The sequence below is a fragment of the Protopterus annectens genome, chromosome 12.part0 (assembly GCF_019279795.1).
Source record: "Protopterus annectens isolate FY-2018-M chromosome 12.part0, PAN1.0, whole genome shotgun sequence".
Taxonomy (NCBI): Eukaryota; Metazoa; Chordata; order Ceratodontiformes; family Protopteridae; genus Protopterus; species Protopterus annectens.
In genome coordinates, this window is record NC_056746.1 from 121734929 (window position 1) to 121760709 (window position 25781).

Genomic DNA, 25781 nt, shown 5'->3' on the forward strand with positions numbered 1-25781 from the left:
CACGTCCTAAAGATGGCATAGCTTAATGTTTTCAGTACCACATCATATCCAAAGACAGAATTCCTTATTCTCAGAGGAAGTTAGATAAGTAACACTCCTAATGGGATGAGGTTACTCCAGCATTAGTGGCCTGAACTGGACTCAGTCAAAATATATACTGAAATGTTGTACGCGAGTCTGTATCAGTTCATTGAAGGTTCATTTCTGTGAACCTTCATTCATTGACCCTTACTCTAGGAAAGGAAGGAGTTGCCCAGCTTGCCGACTGTCACACAAAGCACAGTATTTCAAACCCACCCAGGTGGGGGACTGCACACCCCAAGTAAATATACCAGCTCCAGGAACACACTACAGTGGGGAAAAGACAAATTTCTTATGATGGACAACTTGTTCTTTCCCTGGGAAAGTCATTCATTGAAGTGAGCCTTCACTGATGTCAATGTTCGCTGTATTAGGGTCGAAATAATCTTCAATAAACTGATATAGACCCTTGAAAGTATACAGCCTTTTAATAGTAATTGAATCGGGATAAAGGTCTTTGTGACACTTGGCAATTTAATAAGAATGGTAGAAACCAGAGAGACCCAAGGAATCCATGGGCTTCTCTGGCAGAAATCCCAAAATTTCAGAGGCTTCAACAAGCATCTAAAGTGCAACTCAGATCATGGCTCTGGAAACAACTCTCCTTGGTGAGAAGTGCAAACTGTGTGAATCCCATGGACAATCTGTGGACCATACTATTGACAATGTTTACCTGTTTATCAGTCTACCTGGGAAGGAAGATGAGAGCCAAGCTTCTGCCAGAACCATAACTGGTGCTACTTTCTGGCATCCATCTCTGAGTCTGTCCCATACTGTCTGTCCAGCACTAGTCTTAGGATATCTGGCACCAGCACCAATGTTTGTATGATGTCAGTCTCATACCTAAAACACACATATCAATTTTCATCTTCTCTTGGTTTTGGCTTTAATCACACCCATCTCCCAACCCAATACAGTTAAACTTTTAAAAATGCTTATGGATTTATTTTTAAGGGCCCCTAACACATTAGTGTCATCTAAACCTTACACTGTAGCCACTACTTCACTCCACGTTGGCATGGAACTTGGGGATCTCGTCATCAGGGTCACCAGTTCCCTCAGATTTGACCTCCATGTTGCAATGGTAGTTAAGATTTATTTATTTTTTATTTATTTAACATTTGTTAACCGGGAAAGTCTGACTCGGAACTAAGCCAATTTTCAGCTGACGCCCGGGGATAAACGCTCCAGATATCAACAATCAGCCATTGGTAACAATCCATTTTTCTAGCATAACTGATTTCCAAAGGTATCTCACCTAGGTCAAAGGTTGTTATTGTCCCTCTGTACTACAATTACTAAGTACAGTGCCCCATTTAACATTTATATATCCATACTTATGCAGCTAGAAAGGCCCCAGAGATTCCTTACCAAAAAGATTATTGGCCTAAAATCTCTTGACTACCAAGACAGATTAGAAGCTCTGTTCCTGTATTCTGTCTCCTATAGACTGCTCTGTGGAGATCAGTGCCTGATATTCTGGGCATTCAAAACCTCATCCTAATGGCTGTTTTGTACTTTCACAGGATTATGCTACACAAACAACTGAACCAAGAATATAAACCTCCCCGAACATATAAACAAAACATATTACGGAGATAAATTAATTCCCCAGTGACTGCCCCATCTCTGGAGCGAGTTGCCCTTACATGTTCAGAAGAGCGACACCCTTACCTTCTTCAAAACTAACCTTGATGCTTGAATAGGCACCCACAAGTTCATCCCCAGCCAGGCATGATTTCCCTCCTGAAAGTAGGTAGTATATTTTGAGGGTGGTATTTGTGGAGGTACACAGTCTTCAAGACTTACTTGCCTTGTAGTTACTGTGATCCTAAAACACTAATGAATATCATTTGCACTTTAGAAATATAATACAGAAACACAGTGCAGGCCAAGATGAGTGATTCATATTGCTGGCATGCCGAATAGAGCATATCTAGTTGAATGCAACAAGATGTGTTATAAGAAAATTTAGAAAATTTGTAGCTTCTCGCACAAATTCCATTGACCCTTGAGAAGAAGCAGAAATTAAAGACTGCTTCTTGAAGATATGGAAATGTTATTGCCAAGAGAAGTCATTACATCTAGATGGCCATGTAATCTAAAGCACCTCCTTCCATTGATTCGTCCGTTTTTGTACCTTCAGAGAAGAAGTAGCAGTTATTCAAAGTCTGTTGTTTAAAGATGAAAATGTTATTCTGCTACTAATAGTCTTACCTGGAAGTGTCTAAATGTCAGGAAAGTGCATGTGACATCATGAAGTGACCTGTACAGAGATCTCCGTTTAGATGTTAGAGTTTATTTAACTTCGATCATATGGTTTCAGCCATACGAGATTCGAAGGTGTTCATCGTGTTTCACTGTTGCAGTCATTACAATTGGGTTATCCTGCTGGCAGGCTACCCGCAGTCAGCCTGAATTCCAAAGTCTAGGTCTGGTGTTGGTTGCTGTCGCCTCCTCCCTGACGTCAGTGCGCCAGGGGTATAAAAGATGCAGCCGACGCCATTTTCTTCAGTCTTTCTTGCCGCGCGGTGCTCTAAGCAAAATCAGTTTGCAAGTTCCGGTCGGCCGACTCCTGAGATTTTTCAACTTCAAATTTCAGATCCGAAGTCTTCATTAAAAGCCAAGTACCCTGTTGGGGAAACTTTTTTCTTGCTCCAGACTGATGTCAGAAAAAGTTAATAATTGTATTTCTTGTGGGAAGCAAATACCTCATAAGGATTTTCATTCTTACTGTATTCCTTGCCTAGGCCCTGACCACGACATTGCTAGCTGTTGGTTTTGTGCTAGATTTAACCAACGCACTATTAAGCGTCTATACGATTTTGCATTTTATTACTTTGACAGACGATTTAATTATATAATGTCGTTGGAACAGCTGACTACCAGAGTTTACAAAAAACGCAAAGAAAAATAAAAGGACAGACATCCGAGGTCCAAAACCGATGACGAGGCTTCTTCTAGGCCAGTCGCCGGTTCTCAGTGAGGCACGTTCGCAGCCCCTGACGACCGCTACTTTAGAGCCGCAGGCTGATACCGACTCCCATGTGGTGTCAACCAGGCCTACAGAAACTCAAGGTATTGGACCTTCGGAAACCATTCCCTCGGATGGGTCCGGAGCCACTGAGCAGGCATCGGCTTCTAAGGGTGTTTTCAGGCCTACACAATTATATGTTAAAACGACTTCAGCTTCAAAGGCAAAGACTAAAGCAGCTTTAAAGACAAAGAAACAAGTACAACAGCCCCATGGACAGGCCTCCATGCCTAAAAAAACAGATGCTCAAAATGGCCGAAGACCTGATTACTTTGACCAGGGGTTCTCATCCCCCTCCTGACAAGAGGCCTAGGCAAGAGAGAGAATATGAATCTTCAGATCAGGTTTCCATTTCATCTGATTCCTGTTCTGATCAGTAGTACTCTCTTCCTCCTTATGAGGATTCTGATGCTGAAGAATCTATCCCCTCAGCTTTTCCACCTGAGGATTATTCTTTTGGGGAAACACTACATACCATGAGGGAGCATTTCCACTGGGAGAGCCAAGATTATTCAGAATCTAAGAAAAGGCTCAAGAGACTTTCTTTTACTGCCTCAGCACAGGCCCCTCACCAGACAGATACTACAGGGTTCCAGACTCCCACAAATTTCTTTTTAAAAATTCTGCTGCTGACCCAGAAACTATCTCTCAGGGTTCCAAGGAGGTCCAGGCTTCCACTGCAAAAAAACCCAACCCCCTCTGACAGATTCCAAGGCACTGGACAGAAGGGGAAAAAAGATTTACACTTCTGCTACCTTGGCTATAAGGGCTTTAAATTGTCAGTTTCATATGCTTAAATATCAACAATGCATAACATCACTGCTTAAACAGAAAATGTTGATAAATTCTGAATGTGCAGAAAATAAAGAAATGCAGGATGTATTGCATGCAGCTGAACAAGTTGGAAAGCATACTTTACAATGTGGTTTTGATTCCTTGGAGGCCTCCTGCAGAGCCGTTGTTACGGGTTCTGTCATTAGGAGGCATGCTTGGTTAAAAGAACAGAATCTGCCTGATCATGTTAAAGCAAAACTCTTAGATGCTCCATTACAACATGATATCTTGTTTGGTGTTAAAGCAGAAGAGGTGTTGAAGAAAATGGAGGACAAAGCCAAATCTATGCAGACAGTCAAGGATTTCTTACAGGTACAGCCTCCAAGATTTAGCAGACACTGGCCTACAAATAATTGGTCCTTTCCAGTGTCAGACAGGCCACAAAGAGGCAGATACAGACACCCTAGAGGCAGATCCCAGCCCCAAGGCTCATACAGGTCTAAACAATGGGGTGCTTCTACCTACAAAAGCGGAGAAGACAAGTCACAGCCATTCAGAAAGCAGTCCCAATGACTTCCCCTTGCCAGCGCCAAGTACTTATCTACTGGCAGCTCCTTTAGGGGGAAAACTAGCACTTTTTTTTTTTAAAAAAAACTGGCACCTTATCACCCAGGACAAATGAGTCTTGAACATAGTGTCACAAGGTTAAAGGTTCCACTTTCACACCCTGCCAAGGGCAAACGATATGCCAGACCTGCCAAAAAATCAATGGGCAGAGGCACAAAAGCAAGTTTCATCACTCATGGACATGAGGGCCATTCAGCAAGTACCACAGCAAGAGCAGAGACAAGGATTTTACTCAAGACTTTTCTTGGTGCCCAGAAAGGACAAAGCCTGGAGGCCAATACTGGACCTGTCTATTCTAAACGCATACCTGGATATTCCAAAATTCAAAGTGTTAACTCTGCAGCAGCTTCTGCCCATGCTGGGCAAGAAGGCTTGGCTTGTAACTTTGGACCTAAAAGAGGCATACCTGCATGTCCCAATCAGACAATCATGCAGAAGATACCTCAGATGCATAGCTGGCTCAATGCACTACCAATTATCTGCACTGCCCTTTGGCTTATCTACTGCATCCAGGGTCTTCACAAAATGCCTGGCACCAGTAATTGCATTTTGCAGACAAAGAGGAATACAAATATATCCTTACTTGGATGACTGCCTTATTCAAGCAGAGAACAAGGACATTCTACTACAGCATCTGGCATTTGTAAAAAGATTATTAACATTCCTAGGGTACACAGTAAACGAAAATAAATCAATACTTGTACCCTCTCAAGAGATAATATTCCTGGGTGCAAGCTTAAATGCAACTGCCCAGATGGCTCATCTCACGCCAGTCAAACAAAGGCAACTGACTACTTATTTCAAAAGGTTGGCAACAAACACCCAGGTAACTGCAAGAAAATTCTGCAGGCTTTGGGCTTCATGGCATCCTGCATTCTGCTAATTCCATATGCAAGACTGCATATGAGGAAACTACAGTGGTATCTAAAAAGTGTTTGGACTCAACATTCCCACAGCCTGGAAACAATAATTGCACTCATTCCTGGCCTACAACAGGAGTTTCGATGGTGGGCAAAGGCCTGTCACCACAACAAGGGGCAGCCATTCACCATACCCTCAGCCAGGCAAACATTGACAACAGATGCATCAGATTATGCCTGGGGGGCCCACATGGCAGGAAGATTTATTCAGGGCTCATGGTCCGCAATCCAAATGCATCTACATATCAATCAAAAAGAGATGCTAGCTGTTCAAAATGCCCTGACAGCCTTCAAGGATCTACTTCATCCAGGACAACTACTGATAAAGACGGACAATATTACAGTCATGTGGTACATAAACAAGCAGGGAGGCACACATTCCTACCCCCTTTGCAGACTAGCCATGACTTTGTGGGACACAGCATTACCAGGTACATCTGCAGGCAGAATTCCTGCCAGGAAAGATAAATACTCTGGCAGACGAACTAAGCAGAAACCTCATGGATCCCCACGAGTGGAAATTGCATCCACAAGTCTTCAACATGATAACAAGGAATTGGGGATGCCCGGACATAGATCTGTTTGCCTCCCCTCACAACTACCAACTACAGAGATTCTGCACAAGGACTTATCACAAGCAAGCATGGAAAGTGGATGCTCTATCATTCAGCTGGAAAAACTTAACAGTATACGCCTTTCCCCCACTGCCTCTCCTCCCCAAGTTACTCCTAAAGGTCAGACAAGAGAAGCCAAAAATGATACTGATTGCCCCAGACTGGCCCTGCCAGCACTGGTACCCAATCCTAAGGAACTTGACTCAATGCCCAGCATGGACATTACCTCAAATTCCTCACTTACTGACCCAACAAAACAATCAGATCTTGCACAGCCAACTCAGAACCTTAAATCTGGCAGCATGGCGGATAATGTAGCTTTTCAAAACACACCTCTCTCTAAAGCGGTTATGGATGTTATCTTGGAGACCAGGAGGCCCAGTACCAGAAAATCTTATGCAGAAAAATGGAAGAGATTCTGTGCTTGGAACCAGGCACAAGGAATTGACATGATTGTTCCAAATATCCCTCAGATTTTGCAATACTTAACTGAGATGCTGGACAAAGGCCTATCCTTTTCATCAATTAAGATTCATGCCTCTGCCATTTCAGCTCATTACAATACAGAGCCACCTATTTTTTCTCATCCTTTATTAAGGCAGTACCTCAGAGGTGCCAAAATCTTGCTGCCTCCAAGGAGATCACCAATACCTGCATAGGACCTCAATTATGTCTTGGAAAAACTCACTCTGCCTCAGTTTCAGCCAGCCGCTACAGCTGATAGAAAATTTTTATCATGGAAAACGGCACTGCCCCTAGCAATAACCTCTGCAAGACGAGTCTCAGAGCTACAGGCATTCATGGCTGTGGAACCTTTTATCATTTTCCATCCAGATAGGGTTTCTCTAAGGACAAACCCCACTTTTATGCCTAAGGTAGTGTCCAGTGTGGCCCTCAACCAAATTATTCATTTGCCTACCTTTTATCCAAACCCACAGAATAAGGGTGAGAAACATCTGCATTCTTTGGACATAAACAGACAGCTGCGCTTCTACTTGGACAGAACCAAAGCTTTCAGAAAGATTGAGCAATTACTGGTAGCATATGCTGCAGGATCACAAGGAAAGGCTATCTCAAAGCAGACTATTTCAAAGTGGATAGGTCACTGCATTCGTCTATGCTATTCTCAACATGGCAAATCAGTGCCCAAGGGCATTAGGCCACATTCAACCAGAGCAGCAGCCACTTCAGAAGCCTACCTCAGAGGACTGCCAACCAAAGACATTTTAGAGGCTGCAACCTGGAGTTCAGTGCATACTTTTACAAAGCACTACCACTTACCACTCTACTCCAAATCCAGGGCAGGCTTTGCCACTGCAGTACTGCAGGGCCTCATAGCCGCTCCTAATTCTATAGTTCCAGCCTCCCAACCTTAGCTTTGGGATTCAACCCAATTGTAATGACTGCAACAGTGAAACACGAAGAACATAGTACAGTTGTGTACCTACCATAAATGCAGATGTTCGAGTGTATTCGCTGTTGCAGTCCAGGTTACCCACCCACCATCCCCCTTATCTTTGCTGGACCTTACCTGTACTTCTCTATTCTGTACAACCTATGTGGTGTATTTGCTTGTAGATGAAGGAAACTTGTTACTTAGTGCATGCATGTTTTATTGACATATTTTTAGCCTACCGTTTTGGGGGCACCTGACATCTGGGGCAAGAAAAACTGAAGAAAATAGTCGGCTGCATCTTTTATACCCCTGGCACACTGACGTCAGGGAGGAGGCGACAGCAACCAACGCTGGACCTAGACTTTGGAATTCAGGCCGACTGTGGGTAGCCTGCCAGCAGGATAACCCAATTGTAATGACTGCAACAGTGAATACACTCTAACATCTACGTTTATGGTAGGTACACAACTGTACTTTCTGTGCTTCGATCATCTAACAAGGACCCATTCAGTGTTACTCACTGTTCAGAACCTGTACACTTGAAAGGTACTGTGGCATTCCCTGTGACAAGTGTGCCTGAATCAACCTTTGCTGGGCCTGGAATACTTGAGCAAGTGACATCAGACAACAGTCTGCACTTTATTAGGCAAAAATTTAAGAATTTTTGAAAGCTTATGAACAGCATATTAATTCGATTTCAAAAGATCTACAGTCAAATAGACACTGGAATACAAAATCAAGAAATGTGATACATTAAAACGAACTGAAATTCTGTTTGGATTTTTAGACTACTTACCTTTGTAAGCTGTAGGTCTATCAGCTGTGGATGGGAGTTAGGCAAAAATCCTAGGTGTTTGTCTTTTGGTTGGTTTATGCCTGAGAGAAGAATGCAAGCTTTAAATTTGTGAGGAAGATATAGATGAAAGAAAAGCAATATTAAAGTTGAAAAAACATGATCTCGTGTAAAGAAAAGGAAATTAAATGGAATGGCAGTAAATTAGAATTTTAGGCCGAGATCTTACATTGCGGTTAATTGTATTAGGCTATCACTTGAGTTCAAAATTATACATTGTACAAGATATGCTGTACTACAGAAGAAATCACACGTTTGTAGAAATGACTAGTGTTAGATTGTTTGCCAGAGAATCCGATGCCTGAAATGATCCAGGAGTTGATGCTTGTGAATTAACTTCAGGAACTGTTGAGTTCTTCAGGCAGTACACAGAAAGCACTTTGGCTAGTACAAACGATATAATAGACTCCAAAGACACCTCTGATATTTCGTGAACATACAAGATGTTAATCGTTAATTGCATTTTGTATGTTTGGTTTATTTGATGTGCATTGCCCCCTGATTCACTAACGTGGTGTAAAGGTGACTCTAAGTCAAATGTCTAAAGTGTAAATCAGGACATTGTATAGCTTACTGGAACATTCTTCTGTAATAAAAGGCTGATGTAGTATACTTTTAAGAGCAGTGCTACATGGGAACATGAACCACATAATGTGAAGGGTGTGGCCAATTAAAGTAAACCGTTGAACATGAAGCATGTCTGCACGGCGTGTTTTCCTTTATTAGACCTTATGCTTCCTGGAACATATTATGCTTACACCTTTATCAGGTAAGGCTGGAATTCCTAGTACTTCTCACCAAATAGTTATTTTTTTCTGAAATATATTATGAACCCTAACCCTCTCTCCTGATAACCTTTCTGGAACAAAACATCCCACAGTCTAGTGAAGTAAGTGTACCCTTTGGATATCCAGAGTTCAGAAATTCAACTTTCAACTCTTATAACAAAGCAGACACAACTGAAGAGCTTGCAAAACCAACCTTGTGTATATGGTCACAGTAGTCAGTGGCAAAGCTTACAATGCATGTCTTATTCTATTAAATTCATTTGCTACTGAGAACTGTAATCTTCAGCCCCCTGCAGATTGTGTCAGCATTTTTTCCATTCATTCATGAGGAGATGTAAACAGGACATGTGGCTTCTAAGTCTTGTGTTCTGTCATAGATAAAAGATGGAAGGAACTATGAGTATATGTTTTTTGAATGCACTATCCAAAATGAAGAATACTTCCTCCATGGGAGCGTACCCAGATGCCAGATTAATAGCACTAAATAAGCAGTAGAGGGTCCACTCTTCAACCTCTTTAACCTGAGCCTAGTTAACTGTCCTTGTTCTTGGAAGTGGTATGCAGCTGTTGTGGTACCACTCCACAAAGGTGACCTCAGTAAATACACTCCTATCCACCTAATGAGTACTATATGCACATATCATAACTCACCTAATTAACTATGATATCAAAAATTTATTAAACTTGGTTCCCAGCAGTCTGGCTTTGTCATGGGTAGGTACTGTCTAACGAATCATATGAACTTTGAGAGGGTTACTCAGGCTGTAGATTGTATGCAAGGTGTCCAAACAGCATATCTCGGCCTTGTCAAGGCATTCAATATCGTGCAACATGCAAATATAATAAACAAGCTTAAGGAGCGTCAAAATGACCTGTGTGGTTAGGTGGATGTTCAACTGACTTGGGCACAGGACTCGCACAAAGTTGAGGGTGCATACTTTGGGAGCATGAAGGTGACCAGTGGAGTTCTTCAGGTATCTGTTCTGGGACCTCGGCTATTCAGTATGCATTTCTTAGATATCCACTTATCGAATGAGGATTTCTGCTTAGTGAAGTTTGCAGATGGTTGTACGCTTGGAGTCATTGTCAAGCTCCCTTTGACATACAGGCATATCAGCAGCAGTTTACACTTATCAATAACTGGTGTATTATATGTATTCAAAACGATTTTAAATTTAACTCCGAAAAGTGCAGTACTGTAGCATTTGGTAAACACATCCCAAGGTCAGGTTGTAGTATAGATAACACATTACATTAAAATGAAAAGGTCATGAGAGACCTAGGTGCTTGGGTGGACATTTCCCACGTGTTTGATCATCATGTTGTAATGCTGATTAAGAAATCCTTTTACCTTACACAGTTCATAACTAATGGTATTTGTTCCATATCAAAAGAAGTCCTCACCGCTTCGAGTAAAACACCCCCTTTGGGGTGTACCTTAAGCATATTAATTAAGTAGTTGTGAAGACCCCAGTGGTTTGTAACAAAAGATTATGTGCCTGAAAGACTTTTACTGTTCAGAAGGAATGAAAGACTGGAGGCATCATCTTTATACTCCATTTCATATAGACTCCTTAGGGGCAGTCTGCCTTGTTATGGGATACAAGGGACTTAGTAGTCCAAGGAGCCTCATACCTCCCTAAATCAAACAGTCTGGTGGACAACAGGCGAGAGATCTAGATCTACTCTGAACAATAAGTAAAGAGGAGGGGTTGAAGTGTCCTGCAGTGCCTACCCCTTTTCTAGAACAAACATCCTGTCCATGTTAAGCAGTGTGCCACACTGTCTGCCTTTAAAAAGAAGCTGGAAAGCTGGATGGATGTTCATAAATTCACCCCGTGGTATTACTGTCCTGACTCTCCTTGAAAAGGAAGGCCAGACCTAAATGATGGTCCTAGCAAGACAAAAATGCCCCTGTGGCTGAGTTGCCTTGCAACTCCTTTGACTGTATAAAAGGAAGAATATGTATTTTAAAAAATTACATACTCAGCAGCAAAAATTGGGATTAAGTTACTACAACCACATTCATCTGTACTTGGATATTTATAGAAAACTAAGAACAGCTGTCACCAAGGGCAACGCTAGTGCAGTTGAAGAACAGCTGAGGGCAACCATGTGAGGAACCTTGGGTCTTATTGTGTGGATGGCTGTTGGCATAATTTTCTTGAGTATTCGTGTAAATGTTAATAAATAGTTGTATTTGTATTTATGCATGTAGGTATATATTTATTTTGCAGTGCTGCCCCATTCGCTTCAGTTATCTGTGAACAAAAGCTATCGTTTCAGGTTTCATTCATTTCCGCATCCAGTGCTGACACCATTTACTCATTTCATGTTTTGTCCACTTTCGGCGAGCCACATAATGGCAGCACTGGAGACTAAGAATCACCAGCCCCTTTTCATTGAGAAGTGCTCATCGGTCTACACAGGTTATAGCCCACCAGTACACATCTGCTCCTTTGTTTTATGTATACCGTTTCGCTGTTACTATTGTGAATATTACTTGATCTGTTCATTTTCTCTGCTTGGATTCTGCGTTTGGGTATTCAGCAGCTTCTATCTGGACATCCTGAACAGTATGCCCCCTGTATAATGTTTGTTTTATGTTTAGGTTCATATGTAGAGATCTACTCTGGATTACAGCAAAAGTCCATATGTCTCAGAGAAACAAACTACGGTGAGAAAGTTAGAAGACTCAAACAATTGTATCCCAAATTCATCTCAGAAACGCTACATGACTTTTTTTCAAGATGGCAGTGCACACAGTTGCAGCGGCTCTAAACGCTCCTTCTCAGAGCTTGTTTTATTTGCTTTTTGTGTTCATATGTATGTTTTTTTACTGTTAAGTTCAGTCAGGCAAGATCTATTGGATATCGGCTTTCAGTCTCATTAGGCTGTTACTAATGAATTCGTACACTCAAAGGAAATACCAGAGGAAATAGCAGAACACCAGGGTCTCCTTGGATCGTTGTCAGCCCGGGCAAGAAATGAAGGCGGAGAAAACACAGGAAGCAAAAGCATGGCTGCAGGTCCGGCCTACATGCCAGACTAAGGAAACATCATCACAAACCACCTGTTCCCAGCATATGTCTTCCTAATGCCAGATCTGTCACAAACAAAATAGATGAACTTCAGCTACAGATCTCTGAGAACAAAGTTGAAAGCCTGCTGGTCCTGATGAAGTGACGGGATGAGTGCTGAAAGAATGGGTGGACCAGCTCTGTGGGGTCTTCAAAAAGATTTTCACCCTGTCTCTGTCTAAACTCTACTATTCCATCTTGTTTGAAGTCGACTACGATCATTCCATTGCCAAAGAAACCTGTCATCAGTAGTCTCAACTACTACCGTCCAGTTGCATTTACTTCAGTCATCATCAAGTGTTTTCAACAACTGGTTCTGCGGCACATCAAGGACAGTCTCCCAGTTATCTCAGATACACAACAGTATGCTTACAGACCAAATAGGTCTACGGAAGATGTTATCTCCACTGCCTTACACACTACACATGTTCATGTTTCACTGTTGCAGTCATTACACTTGGGTTATCCTGCTGGCAGGCTACCTTCAGTCAGCCTGAATTCCAAAGTCTAGGTCCGGCGTAGGTTGCTGTCGCCTCTTCCAAGACGGCAGTGCGCCAGGGGTATAAAAGATGTAGCAGACGCCATTTTCTTCAGTCTTTCTTGCCACGTGGTGCCCAAAGCAGAAGCAGTTTGCAAGTGCCAGTCGGCAGACTCCTGAGATTTCGTGTTCGAATTTCAGATCCGAAGTCTTCATTAAAAGCGAAGTACCCCATTGGGGACAACTTTTTTCTTGCTCCAGACCGATGTTAGAAAAAGTTAATAATTGTATTTCTTGTGGGAAGCAAATACCTCATAAGGATTTAAATTCTTACTGTATTCCTTGCCTAGGCCCAGACCACGACATTGCTTGTTGTCGGTTTTGTGCTAGATTTAACCAGCGCACTATAAAGCGCCGGTCCGATTTTGCATTTCACTATTTTGGCAGAAGATTTAATTATATGATGCCGTCGGATAGCCATCCGACTACCGCAATTCACAAGAAACGCAAAGAAAAGGACAGGCATCTGAGGTCTAAAACTGACGATGAGGCTTCTTCTAAGCCAGTCGCCGGTTCGCCGGCTCTCAGTGAGGCGCTTTTGCAGCCCCTGACACCTGCTACTTTGGACCCGCAGGCCGCTATAGACTCCCACGTGGAGTCGCCTAGGCCGCTGGAAACTCAAGGTATTGAACCTTCGGAAACTATTCCCTCAGATGGGTCGGGAGCCACTGAGCAGGCATCGGCTTCTGAGGATGTTTTCAGACCTACTCAATTGTACATTAAAGCAACTCCAGCTACAAAGGCAAAGACTAAAGCATCTTTAAAGACAAAGAAACAAGTACAACAGCCTCATTGTCAGGCCTCCATGCCCAAAAAACAGATGCTCAAAATGGCCGACGACTTAATTACTTTGATCAGGGGTACCCATCCCCCTCCTGATAATAGGCCTAGGCAAGAGACAGAATATGAATCTTCAGATCAGGTTTCCATTTCTTCAGATTCCTCTTCTGATCAGGAATACTCTCTTCCTCCCTATGAGGATTCTGATGCTGACGAATCTATCCCTTCAGCCTCTCCTCCTGAGGATTACTCTTTTGGGGAAACCTTGCATACCATGAGAGAACATTTCCACTGGGAGAGCCAAGATTATTCTGAATCTAAGAAAAGGCTCAGGGACTTCCTTTTACTCCCACAACACAGACCCCTAGCTATTCCACCTGTGTTAGACATTGTAAATGTGTTTTCAGAGTCCAGCCTGACCCCTGACTCCTTATCTCCAGCTCCTGTTAAGCTGGACAGGTATTATAGGGTACCTGACTCTCATAAATTCCTTTTCAAAAACCCTGCTGCTGACCCAGAAACTATTTCTCATGGTCCCAAAGGGGTTAAGGCATCCACTGCAAAAAACCCTACCCCCTCCGACAGGGATTCTAGGGCATTAGACAGTTGAGGAAAGAAGATTTACATCTCTGCTACCTTGGCTATAAGGGCTTTAAATTGTCAGTTTCATATGCTCAAATATCAGCAATACATTATGCCACTGCTTAAACAGAAAATGTTGGTAAATTCTGAAGGTGCAGAAAACAAAGAAATGCAGGATTTATTGCATGCAGTTGAGCAAGTTGGAAAGCATACTCTGCAATGTGGTTTTGATTCTGGCCTCCTGCAGGGCTGCTGTCATGGGTTCTGTCATTAGGAGGCATGCTTGGTTAAAGGAACAGAATTTACCAGATCATGTTAAAGCAAAATTATTAGATGCTCTATTACAGCATGATATGTTTGGTGTTAAAGCAGAAGAGGTGTTAGAAAATGGAGGACAAAGCTAAATCTATGCATACAGTCAAGGATTTCTTACAGGTACAACCTCCAAGATTTAGCAGACCCTGAACTACAAAGAATTGGTCCTTTCCAGTGTCAGACAGACCACAAAGGGGCAGACCAAATAGATCTACGAAAGATGTTATCTCCACTGCCTTACACACTGCACTTTCTCATCTTGAGCAGTAGAAGACCTACATGTGAATGCTCTTTGTAGACTTTAGTTCATCTTTTAACACAGTTATGCCGGATAAACTGGTCACTAAACTCCCTGGCCTAGGACTTGATTAAAGACTCTTTAATTGCCCGTCCTCAGATGGCTAGACTAGGCCTGTAGCACTCCTCTACTCTAGGCTAAGCACTGATGTCTCACAGAGCTGTGTGTTGAGCCCACTCTTTACACTTACAGTTGTGTCCCCTCTCATTCTACTAATACCATCATTAAGTTCGTGGATGACACCACAGTAGTTGGACATTTCAGGAGTAGACAAGAAAGCATATAGAGATGAACTTCAAAGACTGACTGTATGGTGTATTGAGAGCAACCTTGCCCTGAACGCTGCCAAAAGAAAAAAAAACTCATAATAGATTTCTGGAGGCACAACGCAGATCACAAACTGATATACGTCTATGGAGACTGTGTGGAAAGGGCTCCTACTTTCAAGTTTCTAGGTGTACATGTGGCAGAAGATCTCTTTTGGTCCATATACACTATGGAGGCAGTCAAGAAGGCACTGCAGAGACTTCATTTCCTGAGGATCCTCAGGAAAAACAACCTGCAGGAGAAGCTACAGGTGTTTTTTTTTTACCACTGTTGTATTGAAAGTGTGCTGATATACTGCATTTCCACTTGGTATGCCAACCGCTCGGTAGCAGACAGGAAAGCCCTTCAAAGGATCAATAACTCTGCCCAGAAAATCATTGCCTTTCCACTGCCCTCTTTGGAGGAACTCTTCAGTTTCGCTGTCTCAGTAGGGCATCCAACATCTTGAAAGTCCCTTCTCACCTTGGACATCACCTGTTTGAGCTTCTGCCAGATGGTACAGGTCTGTTCCATCTCGAACAAGCAGACTTAAGAACAGTTTCTATCCCAGGGCCATACGTGAACTGAACAATGCTAAATACACACACTGAGTACAGATAATAACCATTTGCACTGTAAGACGTATGTTTACCTGTTTACATTCCTGTGCACTTCACTTTATTCCTTTCATGTGCAATAACTCAGTTGTTTACTGCATTGCATTATATTTTATTGTATTGTATTTTCGGATCTATATCATATTATCGTAAAATCAAAATGTCGAACTGCACAACAGTGAAAGTGCCGAAATGTCGAGGGTCTGTTTTTGAGATCGCAGTACAGTGAAGATTGGGATATTTGCCCTGTCCTCACTGTAGTGCGGTCTTGGAGTTGAAATATATATTTAGTGGGGGGGGGGGCACAGCCCCCCACAATACCGAATTCGAGTTTTGGCATTTTCGCTCTTGTGAGGGTTTGACATTTTGCGTCTGATGTTATGATATAGACGCATATTCTCTGCATTGTATTTTACTGTATTGTATTCTCTTATTTATTCATGTTTATTGCACGTTAATGCACCATAGGAAGATTGATAACTTATTTTGTTGTACTTGTTCAATTACAATAAAAGAATCTTATCTTATAAACATGCCCACTATGTGTTGGTAAGAATGCCTCTAATATATTTTTATTTCTTTGTTACAACCACTGTGTTTGGGGTACCCCGCTCCTTTAAAGGGTATGATATTCAACACATTTTTGCCGGGCAATAGGTAGTGCCCTTTAACTGTCTGTCTGTGATGTAGCCTGATGTCTTATTATAATATGTATATGATGTGTTTGAAATGGACTTGCCAAGATTACTTAATTGTCATTTTCGGTCTGATGCTCCATTTTAGACTTATATGTGTTTATGATTTTGGCTGTAGATTTACATCAGTGTTACAGGGTCAGCATTTTGGAAAAGTCATAATTCCCAAAAGGGATATCTTGTCTGTGAGCCAGCTAAACTGGAGTGGATGACGCGGACTGACCACTAACAATCCTGCCACTGTGATGAACCAGACCTTGTACTCTGTATGCTATTTTTGTCAGGTGTAGATTTTTGTGAATACCTTTCAGATTTCTGACTCTCTAAGAACAAGAGATTGATGCTAGATGTGCGATGTTCTCTGTAGTCCAGTGATTAGCAGAACAAGGAGCAAATCAAGAGACCACCTTCTTCTGCTTAGTAAAATATACAGAAGACCATTCCCTTTAAAGAGGCTGTATATCCCATAATGATAAAAGCTAAAATGATGATATAGGTGGCATCATATATCTATGATTATAGTACATCTCATAAATATATTAAGTCATCCAAAGGATATCTGTAATAATGCAAGATAATTGTTATGGGGTGTAAGATGATCTACACTGGAAGATCTGTTACAGCTTAATTTGTTTTCTCAGTCATATCTGCTTTACTGGTACATTGTAGTATCTATTTTCGTTATATTGTTCCTAGATTTGCTTCCTTTTTCCCTTAATAATAAGCTACATCACAAGCTTTCCTCGCATGATTTTGTCTGCACTCATCTTGTTCATTTTCAGTAGAGGAGCTAGGATGGGGCAAAAGGGCAAAGTGTTAGGGGGCATGATCAGTCTTCAGTGCATGTGTAGAATGATGGTATGTGCATTCGCGGTCAGAAGTGAAGATCTTTAGCAGTTTGTGCGTGAGATAAACTGTAGCAACTGCTTGCTATAAATGTAGCAAGAAGTGTACAACAGTTTAAAAGGAAAAAGTTTTATGTTCCCTTTCCTGGGATTTCAGAACTGAAACGCTGTGGTCTTCTGTGTGTGGAATGGAGCAGCTGCTTGCTACAAATAAAACAAGAAGCTGCTACGGTTTAAAATGAAATAGTTTTTTTTTTCCAATAAGCTTGTGTCTCCTAAAGTTTAAACCATAATCTTTAGCAGCAGAAAATCATCCACTTCACCTCATAAGAATAGTGGGACCTTCATCCTTGCGTCCCATTACTGCAGCAATGCACCACTGCATCTTAGAAAGGCAGGTTACTATCCCTCTTCGCAAAAGTGGAAATAGCCTGTGCTATTACCAATGTCTGTTTTATCTTTCCTGTTATCTTGCTGTGTCCCACCTCCAAACTGTTGAAATACATTTATTTCATATCCATCCCCTTGGGGAAGTAAGTTCCAAATTCAGTGACTCGCAGCATGGCTTTCAAGTAGGCCATAGCAGAGGTATTGTACTGGTGGTAACAGTGTTATGCATTTTGGTCACTTAAATATTGGATCTCCTAACTGGTAGTGGTTGCTCACAAAGTGTGATCCAGTGGTTCACAAGCTATCTTGAAGGAGTTCTGTAGTCTGTTACCTGGAATTGGACCACAACAAGCTCGTCTCCCCCATCACCACTACCATTTGTTCCTCTCATTACCTGTAGGTGCGCCTTAAGAATGTTTGGAAAGACTGTGGTGCATGTTCAGGTTAATCCACTATTGGATAACCTGGATGTAGTATGGCCAGCCTTTTCTATTGTTAAAACTGAAACAGAGCTTTGTTTCCAGATAGACTTGGCTAAGTAATTCTGGACTGTACTTTTACACTTATGTTTGGGTATGACCCAGCATAATCTGAGCCCTGCTTCTACATTTTCCATTTGACAGCTCCCCCACTGAGGTAATCTGTTTAAAACACATATTCAGGTTTATTAATTCCTTAAAGCCTAAACACAATGTAGTAAAACATAAGTTAAAGTATACAGATATATAATTCTGTATAATCAAATTCTAGAAAGCAAGAGAGTTTGAATGTCTATAGCCTAAATGGTAAAGATGGGCTTTACGGTATCTCTTCCAGGTACTCCTAAAGACACTACGGCAGGAGACTCCTAAAGCACATCACTTAAAATAAGAAGACCTGAAAACCAGAGGAATCCAAGTGTGTTTCAGAAACCCTGGCTACCTTAGGCAGGGAGAGACCAGGGCTCTGGCCACTTTGTACAAGTCCTTTCAAGTAAGGCAGTGGCAAGTGAAAAAAAAAAGTAGATATTGAACTTCCACTCCAAATCGACCAGCACTAAGAGTAATTAGGCACTCGGTATGTTGTATAGAACCAAATCTGCGGTTTGTTAGACATAAATACAGTATTCTCTTTGCATAGGCCTTGAAATGTAGCCATATTAAGCAGGCCTGTATCTTCAGTTTAAGTTTTACGTGCAGTTCAGTAGAAAGGAATGTCCCACTAAAGGAAACAAATGAGTTCAAACAAATAATCTTCAGTCTAAAACAGAATATGTGCACTACATTGAGTACAGACGGATCTTGTTTAGTTAGTATGAAGCTTGGGAACCAAGGTTAAAGAGGCATATAGCACTTGTAGGAAATTTACTGGGTTTGGTATTAGGAGAGATACTTCAGACCGAGAAGTCAGTTTATTTTATTTTATTTATTTTATTTAGTTTATTTTATTTTATTTATTTATTTAACATTTGTTGACCGGGAATGTCCGACTAGGTTCCACAGAGCCTGTTTTCAGCGGAGGCCCGGGGAGAAATGCTCCAGATGCATGCCTTTGGAATGTGGGAGGAAACCGGAGTACCCGGAGGAAACCCACGCAAACACAGGGAGAACATGCAAACTCCACACAGAAGGCACCCCAGCCGAGAATCAAACCGGAGAACCTCTTGCTGTGAGGTGACAATGTTAACCACTGCACCACTGTGCCGCCCAGCAGTGTAACCCATTTTTTTCTGACATTCAGGAGAAAGTACAGACGTTTGGTACTGATGCACAGGAAGCCTGTACAGTATGTTTACTCCATGTACAGAGATGAGGTCACATGTTTACAAATCCATCAAATACAACAAGCAGTATTAATTCTGCCATTCAGGAGGAAAGGAACTGATCTGAATACTGAAGATGCGGACAGTGTAATGAATACTGAAGCAAAGTGCATTGTAATTCTGTAGCTATGTTACTACAGAAGAGTAAGATCTGATTCAGACATTGTTGGCAACTACCTCTGCTGTGTGCTGCTACTGCATATTATACAATGACTGGCCATTAACATTCAAAAAGTAGCACGCTGATTGGTCAGCCCAACCAATGTGCCCATTGTAAATTCGAGCATATACCAAAGGAAAAAGGTCTGGTCACCCAGACTTTCTTCCATTAATATATGCCATAAAAATTTCAATTTTCTTGCACTTAAAAAAAATACATTTAGAAAGCCAGAGACGTGAAACCAACAAGAGCAATGGGATAGACAAAAATGAAAGGATGATCAGGTAAGTTATGCAGAACTAGAGAAATGTACCCGAGTAGCCTTTTATTTTCTATGTCCTGTCTCTCCTGTACATTCAAAGTCTTCTGGTATCTATTTTTTTAATAAAAAAAAAAAAGCAGTGGAGATCTTATTTCTCCACTGCTTCCTATACACAGCACCCCTCACACAGCAAGTTTCACTGCAGTATCGTACATTTGTTTATTTATTGCACTTGACTATACCCACATTTCAAGAATAAGAACATTTTTACTGATGTTCCTCCTCTTTGCTTCTTGTAATTTTTTAAATCACTCCACCATTACTCATAAACTACAATAATAAAATTCTTCAGCTTACATCTGGGTTTCTCTTATATTTCTGACATTTGAGAATCTCTTTGTGTTGCCATTTGGCTTTTGGTCCTACACTATATTGTCAGGTGCAGCTTAAGGTAAGACATAAGTTTCCCAAGTGCCTAGCACTCAGTAATACTGAATGATATATGTTGTTTCTCCTCAGCCACTGCTCCCCTAACTCATTTGTTGCACAAGTCTTTATCACCTATATTACGTACAGTGATCCATACAGGCGATGGTCACTGCTGGTGTGACACCCTGACCCCATATACAAAATGGGGTAAAGGGGGTTAATGCCATGTTTTTGTTTTTTTCTGCGTTGCAGATATGGAACAATATTGCTCTATTAATTAAGCAAAAATGCTTCCAAGTTAGACTTTAACCAGATTATCATATTGAAACTGTCTAATTAATGGTCCTGCAACTGTGGTATCATATGACTTGTTTTTCTTATTCTGTTCACTGCACGTACCCAAGCTTGTGCTGTCTTCCTGCATCAATGACTTCCTTTCTCCAACCCTCCACTTCTGTCTCCTCTTCTACCCATATTTATTTAGCCCTCCCTCACGGACCTCCCTTTTTTCCACACCTGTGGCCTAATGGTTAAGGTGTTTGCCTTGCAACCACAAGGTGCAGGGTTTGAGTCTCACAAGGGATGATTGTCTAGGCTTGGCTTGCAAGGGCAGTTAGCCTAGTACTAACCTATGAACCTATGTTACACCTCCTGTGTAATTAATGCCGTGACCTTTCCAGTGTTTTCTTCTCTCATTTCTCCGCTGTGACACTACTGACCACTCAGACAGTTCTGAATTGTACATGTGGGATAGTGCATAGTGCTTAATTCGTAGCACTTACTCATATAGTATTGTGTGTGAAGTGCTTATCCCGCTACATAAATGTATGTATTGATGACTGCATGTGTTATCGATTTTAAGTGAATTTGGCAGTATTTTAGCCCTGTTCCATAGTGTAAAGAGTTAAGGCCCTGACTATCACTGGGACAACCTGAACTTGATTTGTGACTCATGCTACTGGACTTGGACAAGGTAGATGAGATTGAGTGGTCACTGCAGCCACAGCAGTATGGGCAAGGGGTAGGTGCAGGTCCTGGGGGCACACCTCAGTTGTGTACTGCAGTGGTGGTACTATGGGGCCAAAACAAGAAGGTAATGATCGAAATATATGCATAGGCAGTGATGGATTTGTCACTGCAAGGCAGGGACGGGCTTTCCAAGGTACCACAGTACACCCATCTAGGTTATTTAAGCTCAGCATTCCAGTATTGGTTAGGCTGTACTAAAAAAGGCCTGGCATGAGCAACATATATGATGTTGCAGGTAGTCTGGCTGCTCTCTGCCTCCCACAATTGCATAGTCTCTCCTTTTTACCCTGACACACACCGTCTTGGGGCCTGTTGCCACAACCTGGAGTATAGTTTTAAGACTGGAGGCTAGAAAAATAGGAGGGGAATCCAAAAGTTGACAGTCAAGCTGCAGTGTAGAGGACCAGAAAGTTAAGCAAGAAAGAAAGGCCATATTTTAGATCTTCCATTCTGTGCACATGTTGATTTTAAATATTTAATTGTGTTTAATCCTCTGGACTCTGTATCTTTCAAAGGCTTTTTTCCCCAAGCCTCCACTGTAAATGGACTCTGACCAGCTGCAACTTCCATTAACAAATGCATCTAATAAGTAAGCAAACTCCACCTGAAGTCATTCCGGCGATGTTTCCTTCCTAAACCCTATCCTGTTTCCCCAACAATGTAGGAGTTCAGGCCATTATTTTCCAATCCATGCCTCCCTTACTGGCCTTTCATCTACTTAACTAATAACAGAATACTGGTCACTTTTAACACAGGCAGCAGGCTGACAGGCAAATATGACTCTCTTGAGTAAACATTTTCAGTTATTTCTTTTCTATTTGTCAAGTAAATGAATTAAGAAAAAGAGTTATTCCTTTGAGTCTTAGATATTGGCTTTATGTCTGAATGGTGTAACTAAAACCTCTCTTGATGTACCTGTTTCCTGGCCTTAGGACATTCTACTGTTCAAGATGTACATTAACAGGTCTGATGTGCTTTGCCCATGCCAGCCTTTTTGATTGGTGTCTTTTAAAATAATGTTTTCCACCCCCTGACTGGGGACATTCTAAATCTTTTAACATTGGTTGCTATTCCTGTTTCATTGATTTGCTTACTCTCTATGCAGATATGGCTAACTTTTCTCAATTCAGTATTTTTTTCAAACACTTTTAGTAGATTATCACTTAAGACATAGGTACACATACATCAATAGAAAAGGAAACAAACCATATTAACATTGCTTGATATTCATAGTCCTTGCTCAAATGCATTATGGGTATCTGCGATGTCCGTGAATGAGCTTAGCTAGGCTGTGATTCATACACGCCGTTTATGTTAACGCACATTGGTCATGAATAAGCAGAAAGAAATTAACTCATAATTTTGCAAAACAGCATATGCTAATGAAGTGTTTCTTCAGCCATTTCCAGTTCATTGCCAAAGTTCTGTGTTGCCTGCATATTCACTGTTAAAAGAGGAGTCACTTCTATTCCGTCAGCTTTGCAATCCACGTAGATGCTTGAAAAATGCCTGTAAAAATGATTTCACTTGTCCTTTCTCTGCCTTGATCCCTTGTTCTGTATCATTACTGCACATTGTCACAACACAACAATGAAACCATGCCTGCCATCCTCAGAAAGAAAAGTCGTTACACAAGCCCCATAATGATATACACAGAGTTCAGCCAAATAAGGTTGTGCTAAACGTAATTAAGTGACACAATCTCCGTGATGATATTCACATGCAGAGTCCAGCCAAGTAAAGTTGTGCTGAAGTAATGCTCGACTAACATGAATGTGTTCACAACAATGGAGAAAACAAATTGTCATTTGCTTAGCCTTCCCACTTTCTTCTAATCCTAATGCTTTCAATTCTCATTCGTCGGTGATGCACAAATTTTCCAGTAACGACACATGTTGAGCCAAGAAAGCATATTTGCCACATCAGTACTTTGAATTTGTGATTTTTTGAGTTTTGAATTAAATCACTTCATTTCCACCAAGTCTGCACAACCACTTAAAGACACCAAAGTACGGGATTTCTCACTGATCAGTAATCATTTCCAGTAGCCGCCAAAACCATTGTAATGTGCCTATCATAGGAACAAAACAAGTGAACTTAATAATTACATCATTTTCAACTATTTCAGATTAATTTAACCCATTCACATTATTTTTCCTTACTTTAAAAAGCCCATGGTTTCCATAACAATTTTCTGTGTAACTCAAGTAATCCCAAATATTAAACTTACTCGTGTAAGTTCAAGGTCCTTTACATGTTTTGTATGCAAATGTTTTAATATTTTGTACATAAAATATGTTTTCTTTCTTTAAAATTGTCAGTTCAGTATTTTTGTCAGTTAAGCACAGAATTTTAATGTATTTTGAAATGCACATTTTTTTAGAAAACTGTACAAAATGAGAACTTATGAAAGCTACATTTATACAGCAGTTATTTCCCATTTAAGTTGAGGCTACAGTTATGGTAATCTAATTACAAAACAATCTCTGATCTTAATCTCAGTGGTTGCTAATGTCTTGTAGCTCAGCTCAATGGTTGATCCTTGAGTTGTATTAACTTGTGTCCTTTATCTACAGTCCAGTCTGGCTGACCTCTTTTAATAATGAAATTACTGAAGTTACTGTCCTTACACAGACCACAGATCACATGCTGTCCTTGCACAGACAGACCACAGATCACATGCTGTCCTTGCACAGACGGACCACAGATCACATGCTGTCCTTGCACAGACGGACCACAGATCACATGCTGTCCTTGCACAGACGGACCACAGATCACACACTTTTTGTCAGTCTGTCTAATTCTCACTCTTGTTTTTTTTTTTTTTCATCTCAAATTTCTCCATCTCTCTGTCCATAGTTTTACTGGAGGTCCTACCCCTCTGACCTGACCTTCTGACCTTCTCTCTAAAGTAAGAAGACAGGATGGCTACCTAGTAGTCCAAGGTGACTGCACTGACTTCACTTGTTAAATTATTATTTTATACTTTTTCTATGACCGCACACAGTGATCTTTGCAGATTAGTTTGTGAACTTCATGTGACTCCTTCCTTTGCTCTCTCTCCCATGCACACAGATGGCTAAGCTTTTATAAAATGCAACCTTAACATGAACACCTGAAACTAGCAGACCAGCCATAGGTTGCATCTGTGTCTTATGAATCACGTAACTTGTACATCTGGCATTGTTGTCCTATCTGGGGGCTGTGAGCAGAATTACTAAAAATGTTGGGTGAAGCCAACTATGATGTGAAGACTCATTGCTTTTATACATTCCCGCCCATATTTTCTTTTGCATTCTACTCCTATTTATAGCATAAACCATCTTCCCAGATTAGCAGTTCAAGGCTGGCTTCTTCTTTTTGTCTGACTTAAGTAGGTGCAGTTTTCATAAGGGCTTTCTGGAACGTTTTAAACTAGTGCCTGCATAAATGTGGTTCATTTTGTATACTCTGCGTGCTTCATTTGTTTAATCTGTGTAACCAGCCCTGAAAAGGAGAACTGAATGTCTCAGTGCATGTACATTCCTGTTAATGGAAGGATTAGTGCGCAGCTGACTGATTTATTCTAAGTACATCTTTTTACCTGTTATGATGTACACAGTAGAAGCTGTACTAACCCATGTGTAGGTGTTGCAGAAGATAAGAGAATATTTCATTGCAGAAACAGAGAAGCAACACATTTTAGGAACTGGTAAGAACACGTACTCACGTTCCTGGGAGGTAACCACCTTCTGTGGCTGTTTCGCCCTCTGAAATTGAACTGCACAATCTGTCAGTATATAATATGCACCGTATTGTGAATGATGTTGGCATACAATGAAACGAGAAGAAAACGTGTTTGTTATTTGACAAAAGTCTCAGGATCAACATTCTTTTTGTTATTTCCTAGTTCCTTCTCTTGGCTCCATCCCACAATGCAACAGTTCTGGAGGGATTCAGCTTTTACCAGCTTTTACTGCTGTACCCCAACAAATTATCAGATTACCTGTATCTGGGACAACGCAGAATATCATAATCGGTACGTACAGTTGATTCAACATATATTTATGGCTTGTAACTGGTTGGATGCTGTTGGCCAGCACATATGACTAGGTCAGGGCAGCGTTTAGAGTGGGTGGTAAATGCACAAGAAACATGACTTAGTTAGTAATCATCTGTTTATACTTAGTTGGTAATACTGTAGATGTTTTGGGGCCTGAAAGTCGGTGATATCAGTTTAGTAAAACTACATTTTCCAAACAGATTGATCTCTGCTACCTTTAATTAAAATAGTAGCAGTTTTCAAAACCTTTAAGTTGTACCTTTAGATTTATTTATTTGTTTGTTTGTTTGTTTATGCATGCTTCCCACTGGAGCTGACCCACTGACTTCTCTACCTGCATGCATTTGGCCCACTTTTTCTAAGGAAGATGGGAATCAAACATTCCCAAGCCAGGCAAAAACCCAAGATATGATTGTTCCTGCCTGAAATCCCAATAGCTTCTCTGTTCCCCACCAAATGTAAGGGAGGGCGTGGGTGTGGACTTGCTTGCTTGTCCTGTGAAGCATCCTATCTTCTACTTCTGGG

The 25781-nt window shown here is 41.2% G+C and overlaps 1 protein-coding gene across 8 annotated transcripts in view; it reads left to right on the forward strand.

Annotated features, from left to right (window-relative positions):
• Positions 1 to 25781, forward strand: part of CIITA (class II major histocompatibility complex transactivator) — an 851446-nt gene that overhangs the window by 552540 nt on the left and 273125 nt on the right. For all 8 annotated transcript variants that reach the window (XM_044089141.1, XM_044089142.1, XM_044089145.1 and 5 more), the window contains one exon: positions 25104 to 25232. In XM_044089141.1, the coding sequence (XP_043945076.1) occupies positions 25104 to 25232 (129 nt within the window). The remainder of the gene's footprint in view (positions 1 to 25103; positions 25233 to 25781) is intronic.